Below are 20561 nucleotides of genomic sequence, written 5' to 3'. Positions count from 1 at the left end.
GGAGTCTTTATGCCTCTAAAGGTTACAAGGGTGTATTATCTAAATTCTGAAGATGCCTATACACGTGTAGATCAGGCTGTCCAAAGGCAACTCTGTGGTAAAAGTCAAATATGACAGACAAGGGCAGTCTGGGGGGACAATGGGAACAATTGGCCATAAGCATACAAGACTATGACCCTTCAATCTAGCACCTCTAGTCCTACTGTCAGACCTCATGGCACAAACACAGAGCAGTTACAGCAAGTAAAAAGGTAAGCAAGTTTGGACCTTTAAGTACTATCAAAGAAAAGAAGTCTGATTTATTCAAATTATATTAGTGACAAGAGAGAAAAATATAATGGCCCATACACAGCAAATCTGTAGTAAAAAAACGCCTATAAGCCAACAATTCTACATTAGAGAGTTTCTGAGCCTGCAAACAATCCAGCAGCCCCTCCAAATATTTGCGTGCAAATACTTATAGCCACTGGGAGTCTAGACCCTTGTGGGTATTGTCACATATAAGGAAGCGGTAGAGTACCTATGTTCTGATTTTTATAAAACTGGTATTTGCATAGCAAATTCAGTGACTTGCAAGATAGAAAGTGAAACAAAGTTCATTGTGGAATCTTAGACTTTCTAGTGCAGAACTACCATTTTATAGTTGCTTGAATGACTATTGGTTCACTGTACTTTTAGGTATAGTTATCCCTTAATTGACACTCCCACACACTTTTCAGCTGGCAGGAGCGAACTATAAGACTATGGGGGGTGCCGGGGAGGAAGTCAGGTAAAGTATAATTGTACCAAAAGTACTACTTTATTACTCTAGCATCAAGCGAGTAAAAAAAATCTGTACATCTATTTTGCAGCCCTCCCACGTTGATAAGGGTAGATATTTTTTTAACCCACTGAAGTACAAAGAGTGCAAGGCCAGATCACCAAGCTATTATGGCACTTAACAAGGAGTTCATTTTTACAAAATGGGTGTGACAATATTAGGGAAACAGGACAGGTAGGCTCAATAAGCAAAAATTGAATAATTTTATACATTTATATATATAAGTATATATTTTTAGGCAAAATATATTAGCATTACCTTAGTAGTAGTAAAGATGAATTAGAAGATGTCAGGATATTCATACACATTTTCAAGATTAATGTTGCATTGAGCAACAACAAATTGTAGAACAAAACTAGGAGTGAAAAAATAATTGTAAACATTCATAACTCCTCCCCTCCTACTTAGAAAAATGTAATAAACCTTTAATATCTATAATATATTTGGAAATATTCTTTTGATATGTAGAAAGTTCATACAAATGCCAACATATAACGATTTCATAAAATAATATCATAAATTCTGCCAACTCTTCCCAGCCATTCTCTAACCGCCTGTCGCACACGGATGTCATTCACGTGACAGGTCAACTGACTGATACAAGGAAACACGGCTGGCTGCAGTGCCGCAAACATCTGGTCTGGAAGGATCTGAATTTGATTGAGAATGGTCAACACCATGTTGGTCCATGCCTAAAATAAAAAACATGTAAGTAGTGATTGTAGGTTAAAATATAGGGGATTTAAAGCCAACTGTGGACGAGAGAAAAATATATACAGCATAATAGGAATAAAGCCCATTGCAATTCAAATGACCCTATTCTCCCTGTAACACTAAAGGCTAGGGGTACGTCTGGGCAAAATAAAAAAGTAAATTTTCAATATATGAATCTGCCCATGTTTTGTCTCTTTAAAATAGATTGCAAGTACTGAAACAGGCCTGCGTGGTTGTACAAGGTACAGTTACTGACAATCAGGGGTGTACCTACAGGGGTCCCAATTGCGACCTGGCCCCATGCTCCTGTACACCTGAAAAGGAAGAGCGGCTGCATATAGAGGAACCAATCTCTCCATTTTCCTCCTGCAGCCACTAAACGCACGCTTCTCCTCCTCTCCCTCCCACAGGCATTCAGCGACTGAAGGAGGAAAATTAAGAGATCCGTTCTATATACAGCCGCCCCCACTGCCCCTCCTATCCAACTTCTTTATGCTGCCCTCTGTTCTCTCTTCTGACCTCCCCCTTCGTCCTCCGCAGCTTTGCTGGGTTCCCCTTTCCCTTCTCCCGTCAGATGCTACAGGGGTTGCTTTCAGGATGGAGAGCAGGAAAGGGGTCGATAAATGTGTCATTTACTGACTCCTTCCTTGTCTGAATGAATAGAATTCAGTGATCTATAAACTGGGTTTACTATGCTTCAGGTTTGTGAATTGAGGAAAAGCTCTGTACAGAGTTATTTCTGTTCATTCATTCTATGCAGCCGAGGCCGCAGAGATGGTGATTGAGGACTGTGTTCCTTAATTTCCTTTTTCTGTCTCAAAGGTTGAACATCAGAGGTGTGTTTAGACCCCTGACATCTCAACAAAGCTCCCCAACGGGGCTTCTAAAAAAAAAAAAAAAGACTAACACTGTTGGCAGAACTACCGGGGTCACAAAGGTTGCACTTGCGACCAGGCCCTGGCATTCAGCCACTGGGCTCAGAGTGAAGGGCCCCTGCCAGGGTTTAGAGGAGCCGTTCATGGTTTCTTGGATCTGGGCCCTGAAGGTTCTAGTTACTGCAATGTTGACAATGTTACATGCATGTCATCTGACTCATCCAATCCATATTTCCACTTTGATTCCACCCTTAATTCCAATCACTTGTAACAATGAGAAAAGGTGTACTAATGGGCTGGACAAAGGGATCAACTAACTCCAATCACATCATAATATCAACTGGTGGGATTATGAAGCTGAAAGTTGTCCATGTTAAGTGATCTGATTGGCAATTGGTTTCTGGTCTCGCCACCCTAATCTGTACTTGTAACCATAATAGTTAGTTTAATAAATATTCAGTGGCCCAGTCCCATATTGCCAAAGGGTAAAAACTCCCCTGCTATGGACCAAGGAAGACCATCAATTGCCAGCTTTGCCAATGAATATGCAATTGAAATATGTACAAAAAATGTATTCAAATGAGATGTGCATGGAATAATAAACAGGGAAGGAAAGAATTTAGTCAAGTAGTTTATAATAATTACAATGTTTAAAATGTACCTGTATTTGTGCCTCTGCATCCCTCGTTGATATGTTAAAACTGCTAACAGTGGACCCAGAGCGGGATCTCTTTTCTTGCCTCAGTATCTCTGGACCAGCACTGAACGAATGTCTCATCTGGGTTTGGTCTATAAGATGTTGTGGTCTTTGAGGCAGTGGGGAATCCTGGCCTCTTGAGCAGAGAATGTCCCCCTTTTTATCCAATTTAGTATCTTTTACAAACGTAGTCAGGTTATGCTGTTGCTTTCTCTTTTTATACTCTGTCATCAACTTTGCAATTGTTTTATCTGTGGCTATTGTATAGATTTTATTGCCAGCATTCTCCCACCATTCTTTCTTCCTGGACTGATCTCTTTTCTCCATTTTAGGGCTTTGTGGAATTGCTGCACCAAAACCTCTTGGTGGCATGGTATCGGTTATATGGTCTTTGCTTAGATTTCGATCATCTTCTAAAGGTGTATCTTTGCCTGATAACCCGCCTGTGGAAGGGGTAGACGTTTCTGATTGAAATGATGGTAAAATAAAGAAAGGATCTCCTTTAATACCTGGATGATCATCATTATTCTCCAAGTCCAGGTGCATTTGAATGTAGTTGTTACACATCTCCATGCACAGTTTATGTAGCCTCTTCACTAACCAAGCCCAATCAGCATTACTTACTGGCTGGACACTCAGAGACGGGACTCGAGCCCTCCACTGCCTCTTCTCTTTACCTCGTGGAGGGCTGACTTGGGCAGTTTCCTCAAAGATGTCTTCATCTTCCGATGAACACTGCTGAGATGAGTCTGTGCTGTGCTCATCTTCTTCATAAAGGATTTTCTTGACAACATCTGCAGTAATATTGTCTTGATTGGTCAGCAAAGCACAAATTAAAGCCTGAAAATATATGTTAAAGCTCATTGCTGCTTGTCGGTAAAGATTTGCTGCTCCACCAATTCCTGAAACCTTCATTAGTAAACATTTCAGTCCTGGACGGGCATCAAACTCTCTGGCTGTTCTATAGGAATCCAACAATAGGTCAAAAATGACAGCCAAATTCTGCATTGAAATGTATCGAAGGAATCCAACAGTTTTGGCCTCTTGGACTGGAGCAGTTTTATCCTCTAAAACTGTAGAACCTTTAACAAATTCTTCCAGCAAAACGTCATACAGATTTTGCAGCAACACTTGGTGGGATAATAAACTGACTACAATAGTCCTAAAAGGAATGCTTTAGAAGACAAAGCAGGAAAAAAAAAATGGATGTTTATTTACCCATAAAAGGTTATTGTTTAATTTACATTAGTTTAGCACAATACTCTTAAAGGGGTTGTAAAGGTAAAAAAATGTTTCCCTAAATAGCTTCCTTTACCTTAGTGCAGTCCTCCTTCACTTACCTCATCCTTCCATTTTGCTTTTAAATGTCCTTATTTCTTCTGAGAAATACTCACTTCCTGTTCTTCTGTCTGTAACTCCACACAGTAATGGGAGGCTTTCTCCCTGGTGTGGAGAAAGACTCTTGAGGGGGGAGGAGGCGAGCAGGCAAGTCAGGACACTCTACTTTGCAGATAGAGAAAGGAGGTGTGTGTTAGTGGGCGTCCTGACACTCCTGCATGCCCCCTCCCCCCTCAAGAGGCTTTCTCCACACCAGGGAGAAAGCCTTGCATTACGGTGGTGAGTTACAGACAGAAGAACAGGAAGTGAGGATTTCTCAGAAGAAATAAGGACATTTAAAAGCAAAATGGAAGGATGAGGTAAGTGAAGGGGGACTGCACTAAGGTAAAGGAAGCTATTTAGGAGAAAAAAAATTACCTTTACAACCCCTATAAGCCCTGTAAACACGATCAGTTTGTCCGATGAAAACAGACCGATGGACGGTTTTCATCAGACAAACAGATCGTGTGTGGGCCACATCGGTTTGTTTTTACATCGGTGAAAAAAAATATAACATGGTTTTAAATTTTTCCTACGGATAAAAAAAACAATAGAAAAATCCAATCGTCTGTGTGGAAGTCCATCGGTCAAAAATCCACGCATGCTCAGAAGCATTGAACTTCATTTTAATCAGCATGTCGTAGTGTTTTACGTCACCGCCTTTTGGATTTTTGACTGATGGTGTGTAGGCAAGACTGATGAAAGTCAGCTTCATCAGATATCCGACGAAAAAATCCATCGGATTAATTCCATTAGATATCCGATCGCGTGTACAAGGCTTTAGTCTGCTACACAATATAGTGATATTTAAAAAAAATATAAATAAAAAAATAAAATTGCTCTTATTCCAAGATTCTGGGTAAGTATAAATTCTTAATTTGTAAAAATATTGTCAGGTTACAGCCAAAAACGTATTTTATTGGGATTTTGTGAGATTGACTAACACAAAGTGGCATATAATTGTGAAGTAGAAGGAAAATTATAAATAGTTTTCCATTCTATATAAAGATCTGGTGTGGTGTACATTTTGTATTCTGCCCACTTTACTCTGATACCCCTAACTAAAATCTAGTGGAACCAAATCCACCTGTGTGTAATTTAATCTCATTATAAAATACAGCTGTTCTGTGTTGCCCTCAGAGGTTTGTTAGAAAACCTTAGTGAGCAAACAGCATCATGAAGGCCAATAAACACACCAAGCAGGTCAGGGATGAGGTTGTGGAGAAGTTTAAAGCAGGGTTAGGTTCTAAAAAAATATCCCAAGCTTTGAACATCTCATGGAGCATTGTTTAATCCATCATCTGAAAATGAAAAGAGTATGGCACAACTGCAAACCTACCAAGACATGGTCGTTCACCTAAACTGACAGGCTGGGCAAGGAGAGCATTAATCAGAGAAGCAGCCAAGAGGCCCATGGTAACTCTAGAGGAGCTGCGGAGATCCACAGCTCAGGTGGGAGAATCTGTCCACAGGACAACTATAAGTCATGCACTCCACAAATCTGGTCTTTATAGAAGAGTGGCAAGAAGAAAGCCATTGTTGAAAGAAAGCCATAAGAAGTCCCATTTGCAGTTTGTGAGAAGCCATGTGGGGGACACAGCAAACATGTGGAAGAAGGTGCCCTGGTCAGATGAGACCAAAATGTAACCTTTTGGCCTAAAAGCAAAAACCCCCATGAAACATAGTGGAAGCAGCATCATGTTGTTGGGATGCTTTTCTTCAGCAGGGACAGGGAAGCTGGTCGGATTTGATGGAAAGATGGATGCCAATAAAATACATTTACATTTTTGGTTGCAACATGACAAAATTAGGAAAATTTCAAGGGGTATAAATACTTTTTCATGGCACTGTACGTGCAGTGTACATACATTTCTGTAAATCCGTTGAAATCCATTCCATGGATAGCCCTGTCCACAACAGGGCTTTTGTAGAATTAACCAGGCAGATAAACATTGACTGAACAGAGCCTGTATCTAGCCAGATGCAGGCACTGTTCAGGCATTTTGACAGCCGCTGGTGCCAACTGTCATGATAAAATAGCCAGATGTAGGAAAATAAACAATCCGGATGACCGCACTCCAACGAAATTCCTTTATTTGAGACAGTCCATACAAAATTGGAATAAAAACTGAATATTAACGCGTTTCACACAGCAACTACTGGTGCTTAGTCATAGCTATGACTAAGCACCAGTAGTTACGGTGTGAAACATATTAACAAGCTGTTATTCCAATTTTGTATTGACTGTCTCTAATGAGGGAGTTGGAGTGCGGCCATCCAGATTGTTTATTTTCCAACATGTGATTCGTATACTGAGCCGGCACCTATACCTGATGGGGGAGGTGTTACTTTGGCACAGACACCGGGTTCTCTTGTTTGATACTATAGATTCATCCATCCATTGTTTAATGTGGATGGAGGATTCAAGTAGTTTCTCTTGTTCAGCACACCGGGCTGAATGAGAGAAATCTTTATGTGTGTGGCCAACTCTAAAGCTGGATACACACTATCCAATTTTCTTTAGATTTTTTCCTTCAGGTTTGCCAAAACCATATAATATGAGGTAAAACCTTAGGAGTTTCAATTTGTATGAAGTTAGGCAGGCCCTTGCACTACATGGTTTTGGGAAATCAGACAACAAAAGTGGTTTAGTGTGTATGGGGTCTTAGGGAATGATTTACTAAACCTGGAGAGTGTAAGATCTGGTGCAGCTTTGCATGGTAGCCAATCAGCTTCTAACTTCAGCTTGTTTAATTAAAGGAGTTGTAAAGGAAAAAAAAAATTCACCTTAATGCAAGCTATGCATTAAGGTGAAAAACATTTGATGACGCCCCCCCCTCTGCCCCGTTTTACTTACCTGGCCCCTCGAAATACCCACGCTTAATCCCTAGATCTTCTTCGCTGCTCAGCCTGGCCGCTGATTGGCTGATTGGACTCATCACCATACGAGCTCTCTCGCATGAAGGTGATGGGAGGGAGGGAGGACCAGAGACAGCCGCCGAGGGACCCCAGAAGACGTGGATCGGGCCACTCTGTGCAAAACGAACTGCACAGTGGAGGTAAGTATAACATGTTTGTTATTTTAAAGAAAAAAAATATTTCCTTTGGGCCTGGTTCACACTGGTACAATTTGAGATGCGATTTGAGATGTCAAATCGCATCTCAAATCGGCGGCATTTGCCAGCAATGGCACCGTCCTAATTGGTGTGACGCTGCATATGCGGCGCTGCACCGATTTAAAAAAAAGTAGTTCCTGTACTACTTCTTGCGACTTTGGGCCGCGATTTACATTGATATCTGTGCAGAAACCTGCACAGATGTCTCTGAAATCGCGTCCGAAATCGGGACTGCCAGCGGGTGTGAAATCATGCGAGTTCAGCTGAACTCGCACGGCTTCACTCCTGCAGCCCAATGTGAACCTGGGCTTGGTGACCCTTTAAGCTTTGACAAAAAAAAAAACTGGAAGCCGGATTTGTTTCCATGCAGAGCTGCACCAAATGTAGCACTCTCCAGTTTTAGTAAATCAACCCCTTAATGTCCAATACTCAAATCTTGTAAACCACAGAGTTACATGCCTACATCAATTGAACCAATAACCTGTATGTATTATAAGAACTGCTCATATCACTCAAAGTTAATGGTGACTAGCTTGTGCAAGGTGAGGTAATGTATAAAGCTTTGTCGTTCTTTTTCTTTCCAATACTGTATATGGATGACAAGTAAGCATATCTAGTAAGCATGATTAGTACCAAAGAAGAAAAGGCTACATTCCTTATACATATATGTAGCATTAAGAGCTTAGAGCTTTGACAGAATTTGTTAACTGCTTCAGAATTTGTTTTACGAACGAAACTATTTATTTAATTAGGTTCCAGATGTCTAGTATTTGAAGCAAATTAACAAACTCAATATTGATGGCAGCAAAATGAAATAGCACTAGAATGCAGAAAAAGCAGTAGAAATATCTTACCCCAGTTTTCTGTTAAGTAGCGTAGCGTTAGTTAAAGGCAGGAGACAAAAAAGCATTAGAAAGAATTAGAAAGCGGCACATGCAAACATGGCATCAGTACACAAAAAACGGTTCTGTGATAATACTGAATAGGAACAGTATGGCAATAAGAGAACATGCATCGATAGCCATGCAATCCTTTGGGTAGACATGAGGTACACACAAAGAATAATAAAAAAATTCAATTAGCATCAGCAATTGGAAAGCCAACATTCCTCTTTATCTCAGAGATTTTAACATGCTAGAAAACATTACTGAATAAGTCTACAGGTTTGCCTTTTTCATGGAAATGATGCCTCATATATATGTGGAAATGGAAAAAAAGGTTGCAAGTGATTTTTAAGGTGCATACAGTGAGCTGGGACAAGGGCACATTTACCCTCAATGACTTCAGTATAATTTAGAAAATCAGATATTCTGCCTAAAACAACATCCAACTTAGGCTCAGAGACTGGATAAAATTGCTAAAGAATGTTGTAGAAATTTAAACAGTCCTGTCATTAGACACCACTATGGTACTGTGAAATATGACAGTGAGATGGAAAATATTTAGAACCAACTAGTTGTTTTTTTATGTGTAGAATTTACTTTTTGTCTACCTTTTTCCTTTACAATATTATACATGCCCCCCTCCTCATATGGTTTACTAATAAACCTTATTTGTTGCTGGAGTTACTCTTTTAAGTGAACCTGTGCTTTGCCAACAGGTCTATTTAACTGCCCCTTCACCTTATGTTTCATTCCCCGCCATTCCATTTGTTCACTGCAATGACGTAAATGTAAAATTGCTGTAACCAATGCATGGACAAAACAAAGGTTTGCTTTAAGAAATATTTCAGTGACATGTGGTAGTAACTAGATACCTTTTCTGTGTGTGCCCATTGGGCTTCTCATCGGGTGGAAGCTCGATAATAAGCACACATGACTGTGCATGCTCAAAACCTTCTTTGTTGTTAGGGGTCTTTGGTGAACACTGAGTTTCCAGCATAAACACCTGTCAAATAAAAAGAAAGGAAAAATTCAATAATTACTGGTAAATTTACATTGACATACAACTTTGCAACAATCATGGTCCTGAGCATTAAATGCTGCCTCCTTTTTTCAAAAAATTTATCTGCCTCACTAGAGAAGATGGGGCTCCTAGAGGTCCTTGGGGGAAATATTTGTTTTAGTCAGTGTTATGTTCTGCTTAAAATGATCACATAGTGTACAAGTCATTTTGCAGTACATACAGTGGGTAAAATGTATTGAACATGTGACCATTTTTCTAGCTAATGTATATTTCTAAAGGTGCGACGCACAGAGACGGAGTTCGGCGCCAAATTCAAAAAGTAAACACAGTATAGATACAGTGAACTGTAATATTACAGTATACTGTATCAAATACACACACATCCCCTTTGTCCAGTGTCCTGCATGCAGTTTTATATTATAAATACTTTTCTTTCTGCCTGAAAACTGGAAGTTGTCCATGACAACCAAAAAGTGTCCCTTTACATCAAAAGTGCTTTTAGACCAGCTAGAAAACAGCGATAATAAATTAGAAACAATTGCAGAATTGAGCGATAGTGATTTGTGGGGAAATTCGTCATCAAACTATAAAAGTAATGACAGCGCCAATTCTGCAACTGAGCAAAATTTCAGTGTTTTCGATTTGATTATATTATTGAATAATTTTTATTATTATTATTAGCTATAATTATTTATAGTTATTTATTATATTATAATTTATGATTTCGTGTTTCAAACTTTATTATACTTGGGATGTCTACTAGACTCTGGTTTGGACAGATTTAAGTGAGTTATTCCTAAGAATTACAGGTCTACAATATAAAACGCCAAATTTCCATGCAAAACAATGGTACCGCTTTTAGCATAAAAAATCTGACATAATCATACCGTCAGTGAGGTTAAAAGTTGTTTCTCTAAATAAGCTGTTCACACTTCAGCGAATCAGCATTACTACAGAGTATTTGGAGTAACAGTATTTTTTAAACAAGAACTGTGGTAAAGATAAAAATCAAAAAAGTGAAATTACATATAGTTAGGCTATGTGCACTTATTAAACTGTGATTATTCATGCACTGAGGGCTACCATTTATTGGCCGACTCAAGCTGGGGTTGTGTTTGTAAATGTCAGGTAGAAATATATTGTGTGTAAAGGCTAGTTTGATGTTAGCAAATGATAAAAACAAGGCACTGTCAAAAGACCAATTTCATATGCTAAAGGTTAACATTATTTAAGTTCTTTGTTCGCCTTAAATTTGTGTATATACTCACCTGTTGAGTCATGGCTCGAATTCTCCAGTACTCTGCTTCTGCATTTGGAGACAAAGATGGAGCTGCCACTTTGACTTCACAGGCATCACCAGAAAAACTTTCTGATCCACTATGGAAGTAGCCTAACAGATTCTGCAAATATATGGACAATAAAAGGCAATACTTAATAGGGAGTAATAACAATGTTAAATAACAAAACAATGCATAAAAATATGATTTTTTATGAAGGACAAAATTCTTTTCTTAAGAGTACATTGCGGAACAACAGGATAAGCATTCAGGTACATAGGGTTATGCCGCTGCCTTTAGGAGAAAATCTGGCCTGTTAGTGGGCCATGAGGACAGGGTTGATGACCACTAGTCTAATATATAATGGGTGTAAATAAATTGTAATGCATTGATTAAACATTTCTCTACAATTTCAAAACTCATTATATACTAATGGAGTGAAAAATCTAATATGTTATTATTTATGGTATTGAGGTATGGACATGCAATACAGACCAGTGTTTATTTTGAAGTCAAATTTCTATTAAGTTTTAGTCTTATGCCGCGTAAACACGATCATTTTTCAGCATGAAAAAAAACTTTGTTTTTTTCAGCATGTCGAAAAAACAAAGTTTTCCCAACTTCATCATTAAAAACGATGTTGCCCACACACCATCGTTTTTAAAAAATTATCTAGCAAAGCACGGTGACGTACAACATGTACGACGGCACTATAAAGGGGAAGTTCCATTCGCCTTTGGGTTGCTTTAGCTGATTCCGTGTTCGTAAAAGACAATTCGCGCTTTTTTGTCTGTTACAGCGTGATGAATGTGCTTACTCCATTATGAACGGTAGTTTTACCAGAACAAGCGATCCCGTCTCATAACTTGCTTCTGAGCATGCGCTATTTTTTTACGTCGTTTTAGCTCACACATTTTTAGCCCTCATTTTTTACAACCCGAAAAACGACATTGTTTAAAACGACGTTAAAAAATACAGCATGTTTGAAATTTTTTTTGGTTGTTTTTCAGAACCAAAAAATGATGTGAAGCCCACACACGATCATTTTAAATGACGTTTTTGAAAAACAACGTTTTTTTCATGCCAAAAAATGATCGTGTGTACGCGGCATTAGTCTTGACTAAAATGGCATTTTAGTTTTAGTGAGGAGTTTGACGAAGTCTCAATATCATGTCCTCCTGGACCAGTTTGGTACAATGGGAATCACTGAAATATCCTCCTTCCCAATCCTTTGAAGTAAAACCGGGAAGCAGTTTCAGTGGAGAAGAACTATGGATCAGGTTGAACGGATGCCATGGAGTCACCAGAGCATCGCTTTAAGAAGGCTAGAGGATTGCTGGATCTGGAAACAAACCTGCTGAGTTTGTTGTTAAACCTGGAAGTCAGGAGGTGGTCCATGTCTGGCCTCTCATGCCTGCAACAGAGGCCTATCTATAGGCTGGCAACTGTCTCGAGCACCTTTCAAACCATTGGGAGGAAGGATCTTTTAAATTCCAGGACTGAACTTGTAGCCCACCATACAATGGCAAGTCAGATCCAACTGCCAAGCCATATAAGGGTGATCCAGAGAATGCATGCCCTTCTCCCACACTGCTAGAATGTTACAATGATCTGGAGTTAAAATGAGCATACAAACTGTCTCAAAGGAGAACACATTATTAGGCCAAGGGCCCTCATGTAAGAACAGAGGTAGCTCCTAGATATCAGGGGAATGAATTGTGTCATTCTTCAGACTCTCCCCAATTCAGGGTATAATGAGGCAGGATCCAGGGAGCATGCCACTCCCACCAGTTTTCTCCTCTCAGCAAACCCCCTAAAGGATCTTCAGGGATAGGGTACCATCAGACAGATGCACCACTACCCCGGGATCTGTAAAGCACACTGCAGCTGACTGAACACATTGCACCACAAGTACCTAGGGGAATGCCTTAAGCAGAGTCTAGTGCCTAAAGACCCAATACTGGCGACTCCACTTGTTTTTCTAATTGGGGTCAGGGTACAGCTTCTGGCAATGCAGAGGACCAGACAATCTGTAAAGTTCCAAAATGGCCCCATTTTGGCTCTGCAGCAACTGAAGGAACTTGAAAGATAAAAAAAATTAACCTCGATAAAAAATTAAATGGGAGGGAAGATGATGTCTGTTCCCCCAGGACACTAGTAAAAAAACTGAGGTATGGTACGAGTAGGAAGGGTTTTACTGGACTATCCTTACAACTTTGTTTTGCCAGTGTCAAATTCTCTAAAGGCAACAGCATAACCGTATGTAGCTAAATACGAATCCTCTGTCCTCTAGGGTGATTGCATAGCTTCTGATTTTTAAGCAGTTACTGCCAATGTACTGATTTACAGCAAGTGTCCTTTTGTTGATGCTGTATTAATTTCTTTCCAAAATATTTTGCATAATTTCAAATACTTACAGGAACAAACAAACAAGGAGAAGAATCACAAAATTAACACAAATTTAAAAACAAGTGTACCCATGTTCTCCGCAAAAAGCAAATAGTCGGTTTGTTGTCCAATACCTGACACCCTTCAAAATTGTGTTAGATTTCAGCATATTGATTGAAAGATCAGTTTATATAACTAAAAATGGAGAATGCTATACATCTGTGGTCTCCAAACTGTGGCCCGGGGGCCTTTGGAGAACCATTCCTCCCACTGACGTCAATGATGGGGCACCGTTCCTGCCAATGACGCCAACAGTGGTGCACGATTCCCCCCATAAAAACCAGAATTGGGGTATTGCTTACACTTATTGACGGCAGGGCATTTTCTACAGTCTGGACTCCCTAAAGCCTGAAGAACAGTAAATTGGCCCTTTGTTTAGAAAGTTTGTAGACCCCGGCTTTACATCATGGAAGCAAACAGCTTTATTTCTCGTTCAGACCCACTCAGGTGTGGCACGCGAAGTAATGGAAGTAAAAATAAAAATATATCCACATTTCTTAGCTTAAACAAAGGTTGTTTTGACCAAGAAATGTGGAGAGATTTGCATTTTTGCATTATTTTTTTACAAAAAGTAGAGTTCCAACCAAGCATTTATTTTTACTCTTTTACTTTGTAATTGATTTGCAATTGAGTTCAGCTATTCTGGTGACCTCATTGTTCTAGTGTAGTTGACCTGTCGAGTCAAGTCCCTGAGTCTTTTTCTCCCTTTACCCCCTTGAGTGAGAGAATTTATTTTTCATTTTGGAGACTGATTCATTTGGTTGCAGGTTTAAATTTGGATGTATAGAGTAAAAAATATATATATTCTTGTAATTTTTTCACTGCAACTTTCACATTATATGCACACCCCCCCAGATATTAACCCCAAAATATCTATTAATCTGCTGGTTAAAAAATGATCACATTATTATCTAAAAGAATAGAAGAATGCTAACCTATTACCATAGGACAGTTGTTTTCCCATTTTCAAAACTACAATGCAACTCGCGCCAAAAAAATAGGTTTGCAGAAATTCTTCATGAGCCAGAATATGAGCTTTTTTGAATGCAAACATTATGAGATTCCAAGTTAAAAACTGTGGATCCATATACAGGCATACCACCCCGCTTTAAGTACACTCACTTTACATACACTCGCAAGTACGGACATACCCACGAGTGTACTAAAGTACCTTGCAAGTACAGACATCCCGTGCAACCACAGTATGGCCTGAAGGGGCGGAGCTTCTGCCCTGAGTTGTTGACAGTGAAGAGGCCATAAGTGAAGAGGCAAAGTTCCCGCCAGCCAGAACAGAGTTGCCCACCCAGAGTACTTTAAAGGGTCACTAAAGGAATTTTTTTTTTAGCTAAATAGCTTCCTTTACCTTACTGCAGTACTGGTTTCATGTCCTCATTGTTAGTTTTTGCTTTGAAGTAGCTGTAATTCTGCTGTGATCTCCACACTTCCCGGTTGTCTGGCTCCTTATAACCATCATACTGGGAGCTTTCTCACGGTGGTCTAAGCTGTCATTACTGTGTGTCTAAAACTCCTCAGAAGCAATCAGATTCATTTTAAAAACAAAACACTGCCCTGGATTTGTTTGTTTTTGTTCTGTGAGTCTTCCCGACTCACCTCTCACCCGGAACTTCATGTATGTAACTTTAAAGCCGAAAGTGAAACTAGAGGCACATTATATGATAGATTAAATTCAATTTGTAATCATTTTTAAAAGGAATCAGTTAACTTTTATGTCTCTATACCCAATAAACAGTCATTTCAGCAAAAAAAATGTTTTCCTTTAGTGACCCTTTAAAACTTCACTCCCTGCCCCCCCCCCTACAGCCTATTGCTCTCCACTATAGGCCCTGATATACCAGGCTTTAGTATGTCATTAGGCTCCTTCATTTGCATAAGGGGCAAAGACCACAGGCCTGCACTGTGTTCTCTTTTATAATACGATCGACAGCATTTAGTAAAACCTTGCATAAAACCAGGAACATTGCTGACATTGTTAACATTGCCAAACCCCCTTAGCAACTCATACGTTATACCATATGTAAGCCATTTGGGTTTGAGCAAAGACATCACTTCATTTCTATTGCATAGTGCAGGTCAGTGACCAGGCCTGAGCTGGTAGCTCTCCCCCAAAAGTGTCTGTCTGTACCATACTGGAACTGTATATTTATTAAAAGAATTGTAAACCCTCCTGTTTTTTCACCTTAATGCATCCTATGCATTAAGGTGAAAAAACATCCGATAATTACAGGCCCCCCAGCCCACCGGTTTAATTACACGAGCCCTCGAAAGTTCTGCGCCAAGAACGCACTGGATCTCGGCTTGGTCTTCTCGGCTCTTCATTGGATAGATTGATAGCAGTGCATCCATTGGCTCCTGCTGCTGTCAATCAAATCCAATGACGCGGGTGGCGGGCCGAGTCCAGCATTTGTGTCTATCGATGCAAATGCAGGACTCGGGAGTGCACCCGCAAGGTAACCCCCTTGGGAGAGCGCTTCCCAGAGGGGGTTATCTGAGGCAGGGAGGAGCCTAGACAGCCGCCGAGGGACCCCAGAAGACAAGGAATGGGGCCACTCTGTGCAAAACGAGCTGCACAGTAGAGGTATGACATGTTTTTTTTTTTTATATTCAAACCTTTACAATCACTTTAAGTATGCTATAAGCAGCAAGTATTTGACATTTTGCACAACAGAGTAGGGCATTTTCCAGACACGCAATGCAATATATTTGACTCAAGATTTTCAGTTTTTTTTTCAATAAATACATAAGGATGTATAGCAATGTACTGAGGTTCGAGTCACAATTTTCAATGTCAATATGTGGTCACCCTCTATTAGTACCTCATGTGTTTGATACATGCAAGTTATTTGGATTTGAACACAGATATCTCTCCATTTCTATTGGTGAGGAAACATTTTTCACAATTGCCACATTTTGATATATTTGTGATCACTAAAAACCTGAATGACATTGCGTTTGCTTACACAAGCATTTGCTGCTCACGCAGTAAAGGCAAATAACATCCAGATCATCTGTGATATCTGTGAATACCTGGGGAGGGATTTCTCATAATTTTATAGATAAATAAACCTTATTTCTTGCTGTATGGCTGGCACTATAAATTCACTCTTTAATCCTTGGAGGAAAAGGGAAGCAATCCAGTAAAAGGTTATGGGAATTGATATTTCTCCACAGGGGAGAGGTACAAAGGTAGGTCAAGTTTTGTGCAGTTCTCATGCATTTGTCATTCGACAGATTCATCTTCTAATCTGTTTGTAGTTTTTCTGAATTTGTGTTTAGAGCCATAGCAACATACAGTGCCTTGAAAAGTCATCCATACCCCTTGACATTTTCCACATTTTGTCATGTTACAACCAAAAATGTAAATGTACTTTATTGGGATTTTATGTGATAGACCAACACAAAGTGGCACATAATTGTGAAGTGGAGTCTTTTTGGGGATGTCTCTACCAGCTTTGCACATCTACTGTAGAGAGTGACATGTTTGCCTATTCTTCTTTGCAAAATAGCTCAAGCTCTATCAGATTGGATGGAGAGTGTCTGTGAACAGCAATTTTCAAGTCTTGCCACAGATTCTCCACTGGATTTAGGTCTGGACTTTGACTGGGCCATTCTAACACATGAATATGCTTTGATCTAAACCATTCCATTGTAGCTCTGCCTGTATGTTTAATGTCTTTGTCCTGCTGGAAGGCGAACCTCGTCTCCGGTGGGGATGGTGTGTTCAGGGTGATGTGCAGTGTTAGTTTTCTGGCACTCATCTGACCAGAGCACCTTCTTCCACATGTTGGCTTCTCGCAAACTGCAAATAAGAATTCTTATGGCTTTCTTTCAACAATGACTTTCTTCTTGCCACTCTTCCATAAAGGCCAGATTTGTGGAGTGCACAACTAATGGTTGTCCTGTGAACAGATTCTCCCACCTAAGCTGTGGATCTCTTTCAATTTTCGAATGATGAATTGAACAGTGCTCTGTAAGATGTTCAAAGCTTGGGATAATTCTTTATAACCCAACCCTGCTTTAAACTTCTCCATAACTTTATCTCTGACCTGTCTGGTGTGTTACTTGGCCTTTGTGATGCTGTTTGTTTACTAAGGTTCTCTAACAAACCTCTGAGGACTTCACAGGACTTCACATAATTCAATTACACACAGGTGGACTCTATTTACTAATTAGGTGATTTCTGAAGGCAATTTGTTCCACTAGATCAGGGGTCTCCAAACTTTTCAAACAAAGGGCCACTTTATTGTTCCTCAGACTTTAGAAAGGGCCGGATTGTGGCCAGTGGGTGCAGAAAATGTCCTGGGCACCGCACCAGTAAGAATAAATGTGGCCTCAGTGTTGGTGGTCAGTAGGAGGAGTAGGGTCCCTATCAATAGGAGGAATAGCATCCCATCATTGATATAAGTAGAAGAAATAGTGCCCCCTTGTTGGTGTCAGTGGAAGGAATAGTGCCTCATATCAGTTGGAGAAATAGTGCACCAAGGGCCGCATAAAGGCTAGCAAAGGACCACATCTGACCCTCGGGCCGCAGTTTGGAGACCCCCTGCACTAGATTTTAGTTAGGGGTATCAGGGTAAAGGGGGCTGAATACAAATGCATGCCACAGCGTTTATCATTTTGCTTCTACTTCACAATAACGTGCTGCTTTGTGTTGGTCTATCACATAAAATCCCAATAAAATACATTTATGTTTTTGGTTGTAACATGACAAAATGTGTAAAATGTCAAGGGGTATGAATACGTTTTTCAAGGCACTGTACAGTTTAATGCTATGAGCTATGTGTATATATTGAATTTTTGGTACATTATTTCCACAATGTTTTGCAGAATATGCACACAGCTAAAACCTGCTCCTCAGCTCTCTCAGATAAGGGCACTGATATCTGGTTTTCCATTGCCAGAAATTTTCACAAATGACTGCACTACATTGAAAACAAGGCTCTGAAGGTTATTCAAATTTCATTTACCATTTTTAATAAAGCTAGGACATTTTTTTTTTTTTTTTACTTAGGTGCTAAATACGAAGCTTTGCATATTAATATTATGCAGTCTTTTATGCAGCCCAAAGATAATATCTTAGTTTTTTTGCTCAGCCAATTTAACTTTGGGGTATGCTGAAAGTATTTTTTTTTATTTCATTTTTTTATTACAAGTACTTATATAGTGTCGTCAATTTACACAGTGTGTGTGTTTATATTATGCGTGTGTGAGCTTTCAATACAAGGGTCACTGACTCACCTTCATACATACACATACTAGGGCCAATTTAGACAAGAGCCATCTATGTCTTTGGAGTAAGTGGGAGGAGACCCACACGGGCATAGGGAGTACATGCAAACTGTTTATACAAACTAATTAGTAAATCACAGCTGGCCATCAGACTGCTTAGCTAGAAATTGTATACAAAACAATGCCTCAAAACAAGCTTCATGTGCTGTGTTTCCTCTTTTTCTTCCAACCCATAATGTATATATATATATATATATATACATATACACATATATGTATATATGTATATATGTACACATATACACACACACACACACATATACACACACACACACATATACACACACACATATACAGTATCTCACAAAAGTGAGTACACCCCTCACATTTTGTTTCATCTTTTCTGGTACAATATTTTTATTAAAATATATATATATATAAAAAAAAAAGAGGAAAAACAAACAACAAATTCCCACGCAGGGGATATGGACATAAAACAGAAGTATACATAAAAGCACATAGTAGAAAATATACTATTAAAGGAACTAATTACAAATTACCACCGTCTCCCCAGCCGGGGCCGGGGGGCAGTGCGTTATAACTGAGCCAAAAGGCCCAAGAGCCAAGGCAGGTAAAAGGGGGAGGGGGCGGAGTTATCCGCAAAACGGGGGAGAAAGAAAAAAAAAAAAACCTGCACAACAAAGGAAGATAGAAGGGAAGAATAGAGCAGAACAGCGAGCAAAAACTCAGAAACAAAGAAAGAGAAAGGAAGAACCCTCAGGCTGGAAGTAAGGATAAATTAAATTTAGAGCCCCAGACTAGACGGGTGCAAACTAGGGAGTGTATAGGACCACCACGGGGCCCATACCTTAATTTAGCATGAGAGTCATGGAGGACGCTAGACATCTTTTCATGGATCATAAGAGTCATCAGGGTATTCTTGACCTCTGGGAATGGAACAGAAGGTTTTTTCCAGGCCCTCGCTATTGTCCGCTTGGCAGCGATAAATAGGTAAGTAGGCAAATAGGCAAATTTCTGCTGATGAGAGAAGAGGCCCGGGATTGGGCAATGGAGTAATGCATATTTGACGTCCTTAAGGAAGGGGACATGAAATAGGGAGAATAATAGGCCAAAGACCCTTGACCAGAATCTAACTAAGCGGGGGCAGGACCACCATGTGTGCAGTTCATCTCCTCGTTGACCACAACCTCAAAAGCACCTGTCAGTACACAAAGGGTTCGACTTGGCAATGCGAGCTGGGACCCAGTACCAGCGTAGGAGGACCTTATAAGCTGCCTCCAATGTGGCAGTGTTGAAGGAACATTTTGCTATGCTGGACCAGGCCTTACTCCAATCTGCAAGATCTATAGGGGATAGATCACGCTCCCATTTAAAAACATAAGTAAGGGCAGTAGAAGAGCTACCGGAAGCAAGTAAAGAATAGATCATAGAGATGGTGCCGCAAGCACCTGGGCAATACTGACAAATGCGTTCAAAAGCAGTGATTTGATACGGGAAGGAGCCAAGGCGCCGAAGGGAGGTTATCCAGTGTCGCAGCTGAATATAGCGAAGAAAGTGATGAACTAATGAGAACCCATGAGCAGGCCACCAAGAAAAAACGTGGGGTTGTTCTGAGCCAGGCGGGAACATGGGATTATTCAGGAGGGGGAGTAGAGGCAGGAATGGAGACATAAGTTTGCCCGAGTACCGAATCGACTCCCATAATTTCAGACTGTGAAGCATAAGGGGGCTAACAGAAGGAGGTCACAGCTTAGGGGGCAGCCATAACAAAGCTGAGATAGGAACCGGTGCACAATTAGGCACCTCCAGCAGAACCCAAAGGGGAACATCGGACGTTGCATGAAGCATGGTATTGTTTTATCTTTTCATGTGACAAATTACACTTTGCTACAATGTAAAGTAGTGAGTGTACAGCTTGTATAACAGTTGTGTATTTGCTGTCCCCTCAAAATAACTCAACACACACAGCCATTAATGTCTAAACCGCTGTCAATAAAATTGAGTACACCCCTAAGTGAAAATGTCCAAATTTGGCCCAATTAGCCATTTTCCCTTCCCTTCTCA

General features: G+C 40.0%; 1 protein-coding gene across 2 annotated transcripts in view; it reads right to left on the bottom strand.

Annotated features, from left to right (window-relative positions):
* Positions 1–274: 274 nt before the first annotated feature.
* ARFGEF3 (ARFGEF family member 3) overlaps positions 275–20561 on the bottom strand; it is a 194441-nt gene continuing 174154 nt past the window's right edge. Inside the window, exons 31-35 of one of the 2 annotated variants that reach the window (XM_040350518.1) lie at positions 10773–10904; positions 9356–9486; positions 8454–8462; positions 3071–4280; positions 275–1512 (exon numbers count right to left, since the gene is read on the bottom strand). In XM_040350518.1, coding sequence (XP_040206452.1) covers positions 1321–1512; positions 3071–4280; positions 8454–8462; positions 9356–9486; positions 10773–10904 — 1674 coding nt within the window. In that variant the 3' untranslated portion in view covers positions 275–1320. The remainder of the gene's footprint in view (positions 1513–3070; positions 4281–8453; positions 8463–9355; positions 9487–10772; positions 10905–20561) is intronic. The other variant, XM_040350519.1, reaches the window with a different exon arrangement.

The sequence above is a fragment of the Rana temporaria genome, chromosome 4 (genome assembly GCF_905171775.1).
Source record: "Rana temporaria chromosome 4, aRanTem1.1, whole genome shotgun sequence".
In the NCBI taxonomy this organism is placed as follows: Eukaryota; Metazoa; Chordata; class Amphibia; order Anura; family Ranidae; genus Rana; species Rana temporaria.
Note: the sequence above shows the minus strand (reverse complement) of the source record. Positions and strands in the feature narration are given on the sequence as shown.